Raw genomic sequence first — 16,999 nt, 5'->3', positions numbered from 1 at the left:
AAGAATGAGAAGGTTCCACAGGTTTAAGAAATAAAACTAGTATTTGTTGAAGTTGGCCCAGGGTGCCCTCCAGTGACTTGTATTTTCTTGCAACATAGGCTTCTGCTCTGAAAACCAGGAAGTCAAAAGTAAGGGTATTTCCAGGTCAGACATCTAGAAACAGTATTAAAATCTGCTGGCGGTATACATAAGCAGTACACGTTTTGTGAACTTACTTTGTGAACTAAATCTTTGTGAACTAAAAGCTTTCACTTCCTGATTCCTCGTGCTTACAACAAATGCAAAAATGGAGTTACTGTGAAAAGGAAACTGGTTTTGTTACTTAAATCATTACAGAAATGTTAATAGTTGCAAAAGCAAATATTCTAAACCCTAAAAAATAAGCTAAGCTATGCTGTAGGTTTTGCTACAAGAAAGTATCTGGTCTTGTAGGGTTACACTTGATGTCATTACAAATCTGCTTAATGGAAATAGTGGTTATTAGTTAACAAGAGACTTATCAAAAAAAAAGAAAAAAAAAACCTTCTTCCTATCTCCTTCAGCTACTCTATTGTTTTCGTATCAGGAGAGAAGGAAGTTACATTTGGTTTAAATGCTTTACCTTTTCAAGTTGATAGCAATGGTTAGTTCTGACTTTGCCTGAGATAATGCCGTTTTTTTTTCCCCCTCTATTGTAACTCGCTGATGGTCACTTAAGAACGTTGCTGTGAACAAGCTAACACTAAGTCTTCCTCTTGTTCTATAGCATGAGAATAATATCATTCACCGGGACTTGAAAGCAGAAAATGTGTTCTATACCAGTAACACCTGTGTTAAAGTGGGAGACTTTGGATTCAGCACAATAAGTACAAGAGATGAAACTTTAAATACTTTCTGTGGCTCTCCTCCTTATGCTGCCCCTGAACTCTTCCGAGACGAAAACTATGTTGGCATTTATGTAGACATCTGGGCACTAGGAATCCTGCTATACTTCATGATAACTGGTATTATGCCATTTCGGGCAGATACAGTGGCCAAACTGAAAAAGTGCATTCTTGAAGGAACATACAGTTTGCCCCCTTCCCTCTCAGAAACTTGTCAGAAACTGATAAAAGGAGTCCTTCAGCCAGTACCAACTGACCGGTACTCTGTCAAACTTATTATGAACAGTGAATGGATGCAAGGGATACAGTATCCTAAACCTTTAGAGCCCTTTAAACTGGATCCAAAGTATTTATCAGAGATCAGTACGCTCAAAGAGGAAGAAGTTGAAGTGAAAAGTATTCTGAAAGATCTGGGAATCACAGAAGAACACATTCAAAACAACCGGGGAAAAGATGCGCGCAGCTCAGTAACGGGTGTCTACAGAATTGTTTTGCACAGAGTACAAAAGAAAAGGGCACTGGAAAGTGTTCCTATAATGTCCAATCCAGATCCCAAAGAACAAGACTTTAAGAAAGAAAACAGTTCTTACAGTGGGCTAAAACACACATCCAAACTGTGTTCAATTTTATAAATTGCACTGGAGGCTTTATACTCGGCACACTTAACAAAGGGTTTTATTCATTTTTCACAAGTTTTGGTGTTAAATTTTTGTAATTTTAAAATAAACCAAAAATGCCTTATCATCTCCTCCGTATTTTTGAATTCACACTGAAGTGGCTCAGTTGCAGGGCTCTAATGGACTTACGTTTGTCCCTTGCTCCAGAGACCTGGCATAGACAGCGCAAGAAGCGTTCAGGTAAGTAAAACAGGTAAGCGTTCATTAGTGAAGGCAATCTTTTAATAAAGACCGAGTAGTATTGCACTTTACACTCTTGGGCGGTATCTCAGTACAGACATGTAACAGTTAACTTCTTGAAACGTTTTACCTTAGCTTGGCACAACTGGACTACCACAAACCTGGACAGTTTTTGCAGAGATCTGAGTTTAAGCAGAAACCAGCCCATGCTCTAACCAACTGCAATTTTTTCTTAAAAACTTCTCCAGCAAATTAAACCTGGTTTCAATTGTCTATTAGAGCTTCATTTTTTCAACTTTTATTTACAGAAACTACAATGCTGTCTGTCAAACCCAGAAACCAGCTGGACAATGCGTCCCGATTTGTCACAATTCAGAAAAGCTGCCTAGTCAGATTTAGATATGCTGCTTTAACCCTGCATATATGGTTTTAATTTCTACTGGAATCAGCTGGGCTACCATCTACTAACCTTTTAATTATTTTTAAGATGCTGACAGTCTAAGAACCGCTTGGAATCCAGTCGCACTCCCAATAAAGAAACAACGAGATATTAACTGTACTCTAAAATTCATTTCGTTTTTCTTGCTTTAGCACTAAGTTATCAGTAAGCTGAATGCAACTCGTAAAGGCATCTGCTTATAAATCGAGCGTTCAAGGCTTCTACTAACTTTTGGCATAATTGGCAATCGTGGGCTGGCATAAAGCTAATTTTGATACTCCTGACAACTGCAAGTTAGATGTTGGAAAGCTTGACCATTTACACCAATTGTTCTGAACTTCACCAAAATGCAGATATTCCTACCTTTAGCTTTGATAAGGTATTTTATATTTTCATGTGCAGCACCATTGGCTCAAATGCAAATCCTGGAAAGATACAGTAGCTGTCCTCCTCTGAACAGGCACAGTTGAAATATCTAAGCTAAGAGGTAGAGCCTATGTTGTTTCAGTTAAGGCAAGTAAACTTATACAGGACGTAGTGATGTACGAGCTGGTGCTTTCAAATTTGAAGGAAGGTTTGCTGTATCTGTTACTGGGGCTGATGAGATATCAGCTGACTTTAAAAGGAACTAATTAATGTAAATTAATCAGAGCAGCAGAATGAGAAGCCACCAGTGGGCATGTAGGCCAACTCAGGCTCAGGTAGGCATAAAATAAGAAACAAATCACTTTCACCACAGTTGTGAAAGGGGGATTAAAAAAAAATACCATCTTTCACAAGACAGTAATAAGAGGAATTGTATCTCATCAGCTAGGAATGAATTATTCCCCTCTAGAAACAGTTTCTGTCTAAAAGCATTTAAGAGATCTGGAAACATAGCCCTGAAGTACTGGTTTCCCACTAGCCTGAGCAACCCTTTCCGCTTTTATAATGGAATGGTATTAAGAAATAAGATCCAGGAGGTCCACCTCACTTGTGAACCCAGAACTTCAAACTTTCACAGGGCCAGTTTCCTCTTTCTTTCCTGTTAAAGAAAAAAAAAAATCCTGAAATCCCAGGTTTCAAATATCTCAAACTTTATTTTAGTAAAGGATCAGCCTCACAAACAGTGAGGTTCCTGCGGTTAACTTTTTGTGCCAATAGCTCAGTCCTTGGCTTGTCCACTGCCAGCAATGGACTTGGTTCCATGGCAAACTTTTTTTTCCTGGTGCCAAGGTAAGTTTCATGAGGGCGCCTAAACCCAAATACTCACAATGCTATCTTCATGCATCATTGTTCCATCACTTTTCAACAGAACAAACAGATTAGTACCCAGTAATTCATAATAAGCAACTATTTTACCAAAGCCTGACTGTACAAATCCAGCAGAAGTTATCAAATCCTAGTGAGTGACAGATCATACAAACACTTCATTACACCAAAAAAATTGTAATTTAACAGACAAATCATTTCTTTTGCTACTTTACATTATCTAATGTAGCTCTGTAGGATTAGACAAAGAAAGAAAACTCAACAAGACTTTGTTCTGTACATTAACTCATATTTAAATATATATTACAAGCTTACAAGGCTCATGTCATAGTTCATTTCCAATCTGGGCTTTAAAAAAAATCTACCCGAATGGATTCCCCATTAGCATTGTACATGTACCACTTGTAAAATGGCTAGCTTTTAGTTTGCGTGTTGGAAAAAAAAAAAACAAAACAAAAACATCACACTTATCTACTACACCATTACTAATATTTCAAAGTATGAAGCCAAATTCAGAGTTAGAAATAGTCTCTTAGAAATTGATATATAAAGAATAAGGAGAGGCCAGAGTTATAGACAAACCGATCTTCCTCCCTTCCTTAGTTTGCCAATTGAAACAGCTCCAGAAGGTCTACAAGTTTTATTTGAAAATTAATCTGTCTTAAAATACTTATTCTTCTGTTACAGTTAAATAATCTTGAGAAGTGCCAACATCGATGAAACCAAGAAATGCACCTTTTTGTTCTTTGGAAGAAAAAAAGCAACTGCCTCATGTCAGTCTTCTTTCCTTCCACACTGCTGTGATTTATACTGAAGGTATAAAACACACAATATGAGACGGAATTATATAGTAACTAACATAGTCAGTTATAGAATTTTTTTTAAAAATCTGTCAGCCTAGCTGTTCTGAATCCAGTCATTTTTGATAGGAGAGAGAGAGATTCTATTCCATTAATCAATGTTACCTGGTTCTATACCTTTTCCAAAGCAATGTGGCAGTTGGGAGGTGGACTGGGAGATGAAAGGGAAGGTGATAAAGGGGGAAGAGAAATGCAGTGTTCAGAAGATTGACTGCTTACTGTCAAGGCACTGAGAACCCTAACATTAAAAGCTTAGACTGTTTTGCCACACACTTTTGAATACAAGTTGTTATAGCAGTGTACGTTTCAAGTCACTTCATATGGAAAAGGCAGGCAGAAGAGTCATTTTTCTATGTACAAAGATCTTGTAATAGACAACAGCTACAAGTCAACAATTAAAAAAAATTTAAATGTGTTAAGGAACCCACAAAGACCCAGGCAAGTTCCCCCCCCCCATCTCCAGTATATTAATGATTTTAGTAGGCTGAAAACACTATAAATATCACACCATATTAAAATGTATCTTTTCAAGGACATTAAACATTTTTTTCATGCTCCAATTAATTATTACTGTACAGTGAAACTTCATACTATTTTAATCCTTTTTTTCCTCTCTCTCTCTCTCATCCTACCCTTGCACCTTTTTGTCATTCCCCACCTCACAGAGGTATCTTAATGCTCCCCATTGGAAATGGCAACAGTAACGCCTTCAGATTCTGTTGTTGCAGGAATTCTTGGCACTTTCTTAGCAGGGCTTGGGATGTGCTAAGAAGAAGGGGGGGGAAAAAAAAACATTAAGTACAGTTTTCTAGTTCACATGCATTCTTACTTCAAGGCTACTCCAACTCTCAGACAACATTAATGCAACACTGGACACCTTGGTCTTAAATCACTCAGATCAGTCATGTTTCATGCAAACTGATTATGTGAAAGGAGCCAGTTACTTGTGTAGTTTCACTCTTCTTGTGATGATATGTACTTCTTAAAATTCCATGTTCACTATTTTACCTCTGGCTGGTACATCACATAATTTTAACAAAGTATTTGAAATAACTTGTCAGACCCTTTCCTCTTTTGACATACATACATCCACACGCTAACAAACACATGCACGTCCACTGTTGCACTATTTAACTCCAACATTAAAAGAGTGTACAGTGTTCACCTCATGAACAACGTGTGGGTGGACAACTTCAACTCCTGCCTCCAGAGGTCCATCGCCCCTCAGTGGGCGCCTTGCATAAGTTCTTCTGTGTTTTTCATCCACACGCACAAGATACCATGTTCCCTCAAAGAGATCTTCTGCTGAACACTGTGGAATATAGTTGGCTGTAAGAAAGCCCGTAAGATACACAGTCAGTTCCTGGTTACAGTTTTACAGAAGACCAACATGTACACAGTGCAGTTTGGAAGCAGTCAGACACAAAAATTAAGTCCGCATTTTCATTTCAACCACACTGGGCCCACAAATAGAAGCTACAGAAAAGCACTTTACAAGCTATATAGAAGTAGAAAGAGTTGGAACTTCCCTTCATTCTATACCCCAATCATTTAACTAAGTTCAAGTAAATTAAGCCACGTGGATTTTGCTGTAGGACGAAGGATGATTTATATTTAGGCAGTTTTTACCCAAATGATGTGTTTCCTGTCTAATCTTCATGTTTTCAGCAAAGACATCAGGTGCAATACATTTTCTTGAGTCAAGTCTTGTTTTAAGATCAGAAAGGCTGGCAGTTATTTTGTCCAGGGAAGAACCTACAATAAAAAAGCATCACGTAAGGCAGCACCAGTGCTGAGAGATGCATACCAGCACGTAAGCATTTCAAAACCATTCAAAATACTTTGCATTGCAGACACTAAAACTTTTAGTGATTTAAAAATATTCCACATTATGCAAGCAAAACACTTACTTACTTAGTATTTGAAGAACAAAACAGGTTGTCTATTTGCCCAAGGAAAAAGTTAAAAGTATTCCCTGGAACATCTTTAGTCCACTGTTACTATCATTAGGCATTGTTCTGCAGGTCTACTTAGGCTGGTGGTTCATTTAACAAAGCAGCTGTAAGTAAGTAAGTGAGTGAACTGTCCAAGGGATTTAATGAGCTTCTCTTCCCTTCACTCACCAGGAGTGGCATCCTGTGTAACTTTGATGGAATATAATGTAGCAGCAAAACCAGAGCCGTAGGAGAACACACTAATTCTCTGTCCTGCAAGCTGCTCTGGAGAGTACCTGCAAATCAAACAACAGCTGTTTAAAGTGAGAATTAAGCCTAGGTGTCAATTTGAAATAACCAAAAAATTGCAGCTAGCTTACAAAAAGCAGCCAGCAAATTTTATTAACTAAAATGCACGTTTATCATCACTATATGCATAAATGATTTTTTTTTTTAAAACAGGCTTTCAAACACTGCTGCTAAGCAATTATTTTCAAGGATGACTAAACAAAAGAGAGCACATTAATGCCCAGAATATGATTATCTAGAAGACACCTAATTCTCAAATTACCTAAAGCCTAAAATGAACTATCCCATCCTGAAATGCAAGGTCACAACAAAGAAAAAAGTGACCCCAGAAGAGTGGTTCTATTTAAAAGGGATTTTGCGAAAGCCTCAGTGATTGCACAAAATACAACAGCGTGTCAATCAAATATTGATTTCATTTGGCCATGCTTATTAGAGGAGAATTGGAATACCTTCTCTCTTCTCCTATCACTACGTTTTTTTTGTTTGTTTTGAGGCTAGGAAAAGATCACCACCCTACAAATAAGATCCTACTTTAGAAGGCAGGAAGCAGCTCTTTCAGGTCAACTTCTGGCAAGTAAGTTTTGAATTTGCTTTTCATTTGACCTGATTATGTGTGCAGAATAATTTTCTAGTTTTAGGCTTGCTACTCAAGGTAAGCTAGTAGGAAAAGGTTTCCTAGATGGTGCTTTTACAGAAGGCTATCTATCTGAAACAAAACTATTTTATATGCTTACATATGAAAAGCTAGTACTTTCTTTTCCTGATTTTATGCTTACTGGGCCAGAAGGGAAGCAAGACAACCATAGACTGAAGGGGTATACATATTTCCATTCTGATTGGATACAAGCAACGAAGCTTTGGTTTTCTGATTGAAGAGCTCAGCACTAGCTTTCATAAAAGCTTTTTCCACATCTCTGTCAAAATAGGTATCTTCCAGTTTAACATCCCTACAAAAAAAGAAAGCATTTAAAAACAGTCACTAAAATAGCAGAAAGGAAAGAGATCTTGGATGTTTAACAAATTATACTGGCTGAATAAGGAAAACAGCAGCTATTCTCACCTGAAAGCTTCCAGACCACCGAAAACACCATCTGCTGTTTCTGGGTTCTGGTCACTGAGAAAGTCATTCAGCAACAGTCTGGCCACAGACTTCTGTACCAGTTTACAGTAGGGAGAATGAAAGATCATGAATCCAAAGTCATTCAAGGTAAAACGTCTGTCCGTCCCCTCTGGAAGTGGCAGAATATGGTGTGTTACAACTTACTAATAGCACTCACTTTAACCATTAAAATAAAACAGCAAATTATGACATGTCAGCATTCAAAAGACAACCATAAGATTAACCATTGCTGCCAAGTTCACTTAAAACACTGCCACTATTTCTATTTAAAAAATTATTTCTTATTATCTTGTGCATCAACAATGCCCTTTTTCTAGAAGAAGATCCTATAAGCTTGACAGGATCTCAGTATTTCCACTCAGTATTTTGAGATAAGAAATAAGCTACTTCATCTAATTTTCAAACCTATGCTTCTTAATAAAGGTGAAGCAATCATTAAAAATATGGGGGTAAACATCAATATTGTTATACAGCATATAAATACTGACCTCAATACCTTAAGAATTTTGGGGGAGAAGGAGAAGGAACGTTCTTTTAAGCAAGATATTACACGTTACAAAACTAGCAAAAGCCTGCCGAGGCTGCTCCTTACTGAAGATCATGTATTCGGTCATACCAGTACAGAAATAAGACATTTCATAAGGGAGAGAGCAAACAAATATTTCAACCACCTCAAAACACATACATACAAAGAAATGGAGCATATACCAGTCTTTTTAGAGTGGATGCCAATATTTGAAAATATACGTCTGTGTAATTAGACATTCCAGTATTTGCCAGATCTTGCAATGTCATGCTACATGTGAGGCTACGTACCCTTTTGCCACTGGGCATGGATTTTGTTGCGATAGACAGTATAGCAGCGATCTAATGCACTGAGGTAGCATTGTATAGATAATTTGCCATCAACTACAGGATATTCAGACACCATGTCTGGTTTATAGAAGTCATAAGCATGCTGCATGTGGGTTCCACGCAATCCTGGTTAAGAGAAATTGACAAAAAGCACTTTATTCATCTACTCTTGAGTTGATTTAAACATATCACATGATACATGTGAAGAACAAGTAACTGGCCCCAGTCAAGAAGGCTTCAACAGCACTTCCGTCCCCCCCTCTTTCACACATAGTTCTCGATTCCCTTGTACTCAAGTACAGCAGGATTGAGCGTGACAAACACAAGTAACAAATGATTTTCATCAATTCTTCTTGTACGTAGAGAGCTCTGTTACTCAGCCCTAGTCCAGTCTCTGTCAATTTTACTGGAGAATCCCCAAGGAAAAATCAGACAGAAGCATCACCAACTGATCCTTGCTGCCTCCTCTAACGAGACTTGCATAAAATAGCCAAGAGCAAGAGAAGACAAAGTACAATTTCTGACACAAGTGGCAGTTAACCCAGCCCTCCAGCAACCCACAAAAAACAGGGGACAGGCTTCAGAAGGGATACAGTCTCCAGTTGAATGGTATCTATTTTCTCATAGAACTAACCTCTCTCAAAAATTAAAGGTGCATTTGGACCAACTAGCATAGCAACAGCACCAGCTCCACCCGTTGGCCTGGCATTCCCAGTGGCATACACAGCTATGTCTCCAGCAACAACAAGTGCATAACGTCCTGCAAAGAACGCACAGAAATAACCATGAAAAGGAGTCAAGATCTAGTAGATTTTTTATATCCAGCAGTAATTCTTAGACCTCTGTTTATAGAGGATATGACTGCAGGATAAAGGTGCTCTTCAATCTTTACTTATTCTGCCCATTTTACGTTTTTCCTGGCAACCAGCAAAATTTCCATGAAAAACCCAGTGATGTGTATCTGTGTCATTAATTCTGTGGATGTGATTAGACTAGTGGCCAACGCCCAGAGCACGTAAGAAGGTGACTTCAGAGAAGTGCACTGTTTTACCCTCTGGGTCCTATATAGTTAAACATGACCACTGATTCATCAACAACAGAGAATGACGTAACTTTCAACAAAATACCCTGTACTTACCATCCCAAGAACTGGACTCAATCCAGTTAATAGCATTAAAAAGAGCAGCGGTGCCTCCATAGCATGCATTGGTGGTGTCAATTCCTTCTACATCTGTATTACCAGATTCTTCAAAGAGCTGCATCAGGACAGTCTTTACTGATTTTGATTTATCAATTATTGTCTCCGTTCCAACTTCTAATCTCCCAATGCAGTCATAGGAAAGACTGTTCCTCTCCATGAGCTTCTGAACCACAGTCAAACAGAGAGAATTGATATCCTCCCGGTCAGAGCAGAATCCCATCTTTGACTGGCCTAACCCAATGGTGTATTTGCCAGCATCCACACCATCATACTTCTCCAGCTCTGCCTGGTCAACATATTGAGAAGGAAAATATATTTCCAGTGCAACAATTCCCACATCTTTTGGCCAACAGAATTCAGCATTCACTGGAAGAGACCCAGGCATCGTGGCAGATCTTTTTTAAAACAAAAACAAAAAAAAAACAAACAAAAAAGACAGCTGAGTTATTCACATCCGTTTTTAGCAACCTACTTCACATATACTACAATTTTCTATACGTTTACAGAAAAGGTTAACTTTCAGCTATTTTAGTTTCATCTGCAAAAGGTAAGCCTTTGCCTCTTGGGAGGTGTCGGTCTGAGCATACAGTAAACATCTTCAGAAATTTACTAACTTTTTACAACTAAGAAGCGCTTTTAACTGAAAATACAATTTCAGACCTGGAAATATTCAGACCCGAAATATTTCACTGACGCAAACAGACAGGTAACAAATGTTAAGTGCTCAAGAAATATGAGTCCTAATGTTCATTTTTCTACTTTTGCTTCTAAAGGCTGTATCAGGTCTCAGTTTTACACAACAAAGCTAGAAATATGGGATTTTTTAAATGGATTGAGAACTTAAGTTTACAATGTACCCTTACCAGGAAATTTCAGCCTTAAACGGCCTTCAGAACTGTTTTTATTCTTAAATTAAATGATCTAGTTGCTCCATTTTGCTTATACTTGCAACAAAGATAGCAGTTTCTGTGTCGTGTTCTCCCCCTCCCAATGTAGTCTTTTTTTGACATTCCTGAATGCCAGACGCGGAAGAATATTTCACAGGCTCAGGAGAACGCACAGGGATTCTTCCTGGTAGATTGAGATTTGTCATTTTAACCCTCTCACTCTACTATTACTATGCCCCAAAATATACTATATTCTATTACTTTAACCCTATCCATATTAAACAGATAAGCACACTTTTTCCTATACTTTTACTTACATCCTCAAGGAACAATCGTCTCTGTGCCCAGCTATAAGTACTGTCAAATTGACCTTATCCAGCTTCTTCTATAAGATCACGATGAGCTGCATAAAGGAATAAAGCCTTTCTAACCAGAAATGATGGCTTCACATGATACATATTAATACAAACGCTAAGAAAACTTTAAAAATGTCTTTTGTTACATGTACAATTGACTATAAAAGTCCTAAATGAGACTTAAAGTAAGAGTGCACGGCTTGCATGCATTTCGATTGCCTTTAAAAAAGTTTCACACACACCTACGATGTACCTAAAGTAACCCGTTTCACTCTGTATTTATTCATACTAAAACGTGCAAATGCGCAGAAAAGTCTGTTTAAAACTGCTTTCTGAAGTGTTCCAGAACAACAATACCTACAACCTATTAACACAGGATTTCAAGGAAACAGATTTTAAGATGCATCCTATTACAATCAAACTCTCCCACTACTTTCATCTAGTCAAATGAAAAAACAACACCCATAAAAAAAAAAAACACTGCAAGATTAAGATTAAAAATGGAACCGTAGCTAATTAGAGTTTTTCTTTTTCTGAGCTATCTCGTTTTGAAACGCATGCCCGTTAAACAACCGCAGCTGCACAGACCTCCCCAGCTCAGTGACCCCCTGCCAAAAACTTCTCCAGGCGGCAGAAGCACCATGCCCCGAGGCGCGGCGATCTGCAAACGGGCCGGTGCGTTATCCCGCCGGCGGCAGCCGCGGCGCCACCGCGCTCTGCCCGGGCCGGCCGAAGGGCGACGCGAGTGGCCGTTTCGTTTTCATTACCGCCGTCCTCCCGGCAGGAGGGGGCACCGCAGCGGGCAGCCCCGCCGCTCCCCGGCACCAGCCACAGCGCGGCCCGCCCCGGGCTCCAACGGCTCTCTGGGGGCACGCGCCGCCCCCCCCCCCCAAGGTTACCCCCGACTCCCCCGGGAACCGCCGGGGGCAGCGGGGAAGGTCACCCCGCGGCCCCGGCCCGCTGCCCCCCTCCCCCCGCGGCCCCTTACAGGTTGCGGAACCCCATAGCCGGCTCCCGGCGGCGGCGGCCGGGCAGCGCCTGGGGCAGACGGGGCAGCGCGCAGGCGCGGCCGGCCGCCGTCACCTTGAGACGGGCGGGCAGCGCGCAGGCGCCGCCCGCCGCGGAGACGAGGGGGCGGGGCGGCCTCGCGGCGGCCGTTGCTGCCTCCTGAGCCGCCGGCTACTTCCAGGCGCTTTTTTTTTTTTTTAAAGAGTGAGCGGCTGCTTTGTTTTAATCTAAGCCACCACTCCATAAAAATAACAAATTTAAAAAAAAAAAAAAGCAGCGCGTGTAGTGCCTCAGCTGCAGCTTTAAAGCCCTTGCAGGAGTTGGACGGCTCTGCGCAGTCGAGCCTAGCAAGCGGGCGAGGGAGACGGCCTGCCCCCTCCAGCTGCGGCTGCGTTGTCATGCCTCGGCAAGACCAGCGAGATGGGGTTTTAATACGGCCTTGCGCTGCTCTTGTGCGGGTGTAAACCTTGACGCAACTCTAGGTAACTCCAACGGCATCAGTATGGAGGTAAATCCAATAAAGACTGAAAACGTAACAACATCCAAAATTGTTTTTGGCAATCCATGATCACAGAGGGATTACCTTACACTGCCGGCCTCTAAATTCTATTAGCATTTTATTTTAAAGTTTGGCAAATACTTTTAAGTCGCTCTTTCGGGAAAAGTTTTAGGGAGTGGGAGCAGTATGGTCTCTAGTTTTCATCTAACCAGGCTACGAGAGGCTGATTAAAACAGAATAGTATCTCAGGGAAGCTCACCCTGGTGGTGGGATTAAGAATTTATCATCATACACTAAGACGACCATGTTCTGAGGGGAGGGGAAAAAAAAGTGCCAGCCACAGCTTCAAGTCACAACTGGAGAACAGAGACCTGTCTGGTGACAGCCTTAAGTACCCACCAATGAACTACAGGGCAAGTTCACTTCCTTCTCGACAGGAGGGTTGAGGGTGATGCTGACTGAGAGCGACTTCTGAAGCCTACTTTGGTGAAAGTCTCCACGTGTTTTTGGAGCTGTTACTGTCCAGACAAGAACTGAAGATTTATTGGGCTAGACAGAGTAACTACAAAGTTACACACTCTTGTTCACAAGATTCCTGGGCTCCAGACCCTGCTCCAAGAACTGCATTTTATCCCAAACGTGCAGAGGCATTGAAGAGGAGGGAGAGGGCAGCTCTGCTTAGTTCTTCAAATGGATACAGACACACGCTATCAGCGGGGAGCTCCCAAGCCATACGTCCCAGCTAGGAAAAGGATTCTGGAGTCCAGCCCTCTTTGGGGCACAATACATACACATCCCTTTCTTTGAAACAGGCCAAGCAGGAAACGTGTGTAGAGCTCAAACTCTGCTCCAGAGGCCAAAACACCAAGAGGTAAAGGCTGCAGAGATCAACTCTTAGACATTTAATTTTAATTAAGATCCATATTAACAGATAAGACAAAATGACAGACAATGGACTTGATGCATGTAAAAAGCCACCTTTGTCTACGGTTGTAGGCAAGCCGGTGAATTCTTTGGCAATTCAACATGCCAAAAGGATTCAGACTATTGGTAACAGTGAAGGAAAGCACCAGCCCTCCTTTTATGCTTGCTAGTTACAGAACTTAGATTAAAACTGGCATTTAACTCTATATTACTTACTGTAATTTTAATCAGAAAACTTTTTGCTGAAGATGACTAAAGGGAGGCTATTTCTAATTGTATTCTCATGGGCAGCTCACCATATGTGAAATGTGTAATGTTGCAGTATATCCTGATTGCCCTGACTGCTGCTCTATAAAGTTGTTTTATAAGTTTGCTCTGAGCACTTATAAGGAAATAGGATGTGTGACCTCTCAAGCAATACAGTTATTACAGAAAATTGTTTACTTGATAAAAACAAATACCCTTTTGTCCCCTTGATCAAAACAAAAAAGCAGTCATTGATTTTTACTGAAGGAGTACTCAAATTTCTTCATAATACTTCCTTATAATATTTCATACAAACATTTAACCACCAAGACATTTAAAAAAATGAGAAATCCAATTTTGTTTTATGTCCCCTTAAGAATCTGCAGGAGATAACTGAGTAACATACAACAGCCACTAGTTTCTGTTAATGTTGCCAAACACCAGAAACACTCTTCCACAAGTGCAACTGGTGGCTTTCATTGTCTTTATTAAGACTATTCTGCCAACAACTTGGCTATTATTTCCTACTTGAGTTTTATTTCATACAAAATACTGAAAAGTAGAAGATAAAAAAAAGTCTTTGCTACAAGCAACAGAGTTTGGAAATCAATGGTAAAAGAGGATTACAGAGTACTTGTAGAATAGATTTTTTATGAAATAAATCCACTTCAGGGTTTTTTCCAGAAGCAAAACAGTGATGATGTGGTAGCGTCAGTTAAAACATCATTTAACTAAATCTAGTTAATTCCACACCCGACTAAAATACATTTAGCAGTAAATATCGAGAAATATATCCGAAACACTTATCAGGCCACAAGGGGTCAGTGTTTCTATCCAGTTGTAGGCGTTCACCGTGCAACACCGCGCATGAAGTGTGGCATCATCCTGAGCCCTGCTCACTACTGAATTAAATTGTGATTAAATTACAAAGAAGGCACGTCACATCAGGGCATACCAAGCTATAGCAGCCAGGCAGAAGAAACCTTGACTCTACTCATAAGAGTATCTAACGTTTCTCTCCCTAGTCCAGCACACCGTGAGGATTTGTGTTATTACTGCAAGACCCTGGCGTTCCCCCCTGGGACTTAACTCTCAACATACATCCGAGACGGAGTCCGTGGCGGTGCTATCATTACAGGCGGTCCGGCAGGCAGCCTGCACCCGTACACATACACCTGTACCTGTCCGCTATTCGCGGCGAGGAGACGGAGCGGCCGGCGCCCGGGCCGGGCTGCGGCAGGCGGCTGCCGCGCCAGGCTGCAGGCGGCCGCTGGCCTGGGGGCCCCGCCCGCGCTGCGGCTCCGCCTCGGGCGCCCGCGGGCACCTCTGCCAGCGCCGCGAGGCGCCCATGGCGCACTCACCGGCAGGCTCCCCTCTAGCCCTCTGACGCCCTAAAGCCTCCGGAAAAGCCTGAAGGAGCCGGCCGGGGACTAGCTCCCCGAAGTCTTTTAGAAGAGGCCCGGCACGCTCCCCAGCTCAACTACGAGGTGTTCAGAACCCAAGACACTCGCAGAGAAGCGTCCGCCGCCATTTACGCGGGACGAGATCCACGGGGGGAGGGCGTCAGTGGCCCTCCCGCACCGGCGGGCGGGCTCAGCCGCCTTAACAGGGCCCTCGGGAGGGCTCCGCGCAGCCCCGCCGCTTGGCTGCGCGAGCCGCCTCGGTGCCCAGCGCCGCAGCCGGCACCGCCGGGCAGCTCCGCGCCCAGCCCAGCCCACCTCACCTCCGCGGCCGCCCCCAGCCGCCTTCCCCGCTCTCCCTGCCGCCTTTCAAACGCGCCCAGAGCCGGTGGGAAGCACCTTGCCCGGCAGTGCCCACCCGCGGGCCGCTGCGAGGAGGAGGAGGAGGGCAGCGCCCGCCCAGCCCCGCCGCCACGGCCCGGCCACGCGGCTCAGCGCGGTGCCGGCGCCCCCGGCCCCTAGCGGAGGGAGGCGAGCGGCGGGCGAGGCCCAACGGCCTGCCGCGCCGCCCTCACCTGTCCGAGGCGATGGCTCCCGGTGGCCGCTGCACTGCACCGCACCGCACCCTCACTCACACGCACGCGAGGAAACACGGCGGCACCGGCGCGCGGCGCCTTTAAACAGCCCCGCCGCCCGAGCGCCGGCTTGGGCCGCGAGCGGCAGCTCTCCCGGCCAATCACAGCTGCTCCCACCCGGGTCCCGCCTACCGGCCGGCTAGCCACGGCCGTAGGAGGCGGGGGGAATGGTGTGAGAAAGTGACGCGGCGTGGCCAGAGGGCAGCGCGCCAATGAGGACGCGGCAGAGGCGCCGAGCGCTCAATGGGAGCCGAGCGCAGCGCGGCGGCAGCCAATGGGAGCGCGCTGCCGATTGCGGGTGAGAGTAGGACGGCTGCCGGTCCCCGGCGAGGCGAGGAGGAGGTTGCCCGGCAACGGGAGGCCGGGCCCGCCCGGCGCGGCGAAGGCCGAGCATGGTGTCGGGCCGGCGCTGCCGCGGGCCGGGCCGCGCAGCGACGGCGCGGGCGGCCGGGGGCGGCGGGCGTAGGACCGGCTCGGGGGGGGGGGGGGGAGGCATTTCTGGGAGCTTGAGCAAAACCGGCTGCTGCCAGGGGCGAAGCAGCGGGGAGCCCCGGGGGCGCGGGCCCGCCGCGGCCAGGATGCTACAGTCTCTTCCCAGCTCGTTACAGACATAGTCCGCGAAGCCGTATCTCATGACGTGATCATTATCCGACAGATTCACAGTTAGCTTACGGATGGGTTTCACATGCCGACCTCTGTAGCCTTTAGGCCTCAGGATGATTTATATCCAGCTAATCTCTTAACTGCCTAGGCTCCCGGGCGTCCGCGCAGGGTTCTCCCCTGCCGGTACCGGCAGTGCAAACATTGGTTGCAACGATAAAAATCACATACGCGTACACATTTTACAGTCGGGATCATCTGGTTGCAAAACACCGAGCCACAGAAATATATCCCCTTCACAGCTGGTGTCGGGTTGGGTGACGTGGGTTTGCTGCAGCCCGCAGAAGACAGGGCACCGTCTCGGGGCGCACCCCCCGGGCAGGTGATGGCACCAGCTTGTGGGCAGGTAAGCAGAACGCAACAGGAAGGGCAAAAGCCTCACTGAAAGTCTTACCCCCTGTCTTGTTTCATGCACCTGTGTTAAATCTGTAACCATGCTGCTATCGTCAGGTAACGATACAGATTTGTAGCATAACTCTTCCTAGCGTTACTCCTCTCTAACTGAGAGACTGGGGGGAGACATTTTGTTGTTAAGTCTTCCTGGTAACTCTGCTCCCTGCAGATAAGCTGATGTCAGTCTGTGTACAAGCCAAATTCTACCGGTGCTTATGAAAAAAATGTTGACAAAAACAAATTCTATAGGCCATGGCATAGTTATGTCATATAGACACACCGTATTTTCCATGCCTACAGAC

The 16,999-nt window shown here is 43.8% G+C and overlaps 2 protein-coding genes across 20 annotated transcripts in view; one reads left to right on the top strand and one right to left on the bottom strand.

Moving 5' to 3' along the window:
• The window catches only part of LOC104140568 (serine/threonine-protein kinase NIM1), a 32,537-nt gene extending 28,668 nt beyond the window's left edge, over positions 1–3,869 (top strand). For all 10 annotated transcript variants that reach the window (XM_068925690.1, XM_068925687.1, XM_068925686.1 and 7 more), the window contains one exon: positions 746–3,869. In XM_068925690.1, the coding sequence (XP_068781791.1) occupies positions 746–1,495 (750 nt within the window). In that variant the 3' untranslated portion in view covers positions 1,496–3,869. The remainder of the gene's footprint in view (positions 1–745) is intronic.
• LOC104140569 (hydroxymethylglutaryl-CoA synthase, cytoplasmic) lies at positions 1,745–15,755 on the bottom strand. 10 transcript variants are annotated; one of them, XM_068925680.1, is made up of 12 exons: positions 15,585–15,734; positions 10,894–10,979; positions 9,627–10,084; positions 9,123–9,248; positions 8,450–8,614; positions 7,574–7,742; positions 7,290–7,460; positions 6,394–6,500; positions 5,900–6,025; positions 5,436–5,599; positions 4,929–5,035; positions 1,745–4,220 (listed from the first exon to the last, which is right to left on the bottom strand). In XM_068925680.1, exons 3-11 carry the CDS (start codon positions 10,072–10,074, stop codon positions 4,943–4,945), a joined length of 1,569 nt encoding a protein of 522 aa, XP_068781781.1. In that variant the 5' UTR covers positions 10,075–10,084; positions 10,894–10,979; positions 15,585–15,734; the 3' UTR covers positions 1,745–4,220; positions 4,929–4,942. The 10 variants fall into 10 exon arrangements, with proteins under 10 accessions (XP_068781781.1, XP_068781783.1, XP_068781784.1 ...); XM_068925682.1 differs by having other exon boundaries at positions 1,745–3,183; XM_068925683.1 differs by lacking the exon at positions 15,585–15,734 and adding an exon at positions 11,921–12,049 and having other exon boundaries at positions 1,745–3,183.
• Positions 15,756–16,999: the final 1,244 nt, after the last annotated feature.

This window comes from Struthio camelus, chromosome W, assembly GCF_040807025.1.
Source record: "Struthio camelus isolate bStrCam1 chromosome W, bStrCam1.hap1, whole genome shotgun sequence".
In the NCBI taxonomy this organism is placed as follows: Eukaryota; Metazoa; Chordata; class Aves; order Struthioniformes; family Struthionidae; genus Struthio; species Struthio camelus.
The sequence above is the reverse complement of the archived record's forward strand: the minus strand, read 5'-3'. Positions and strand labels throughout refer to the sequence as shown.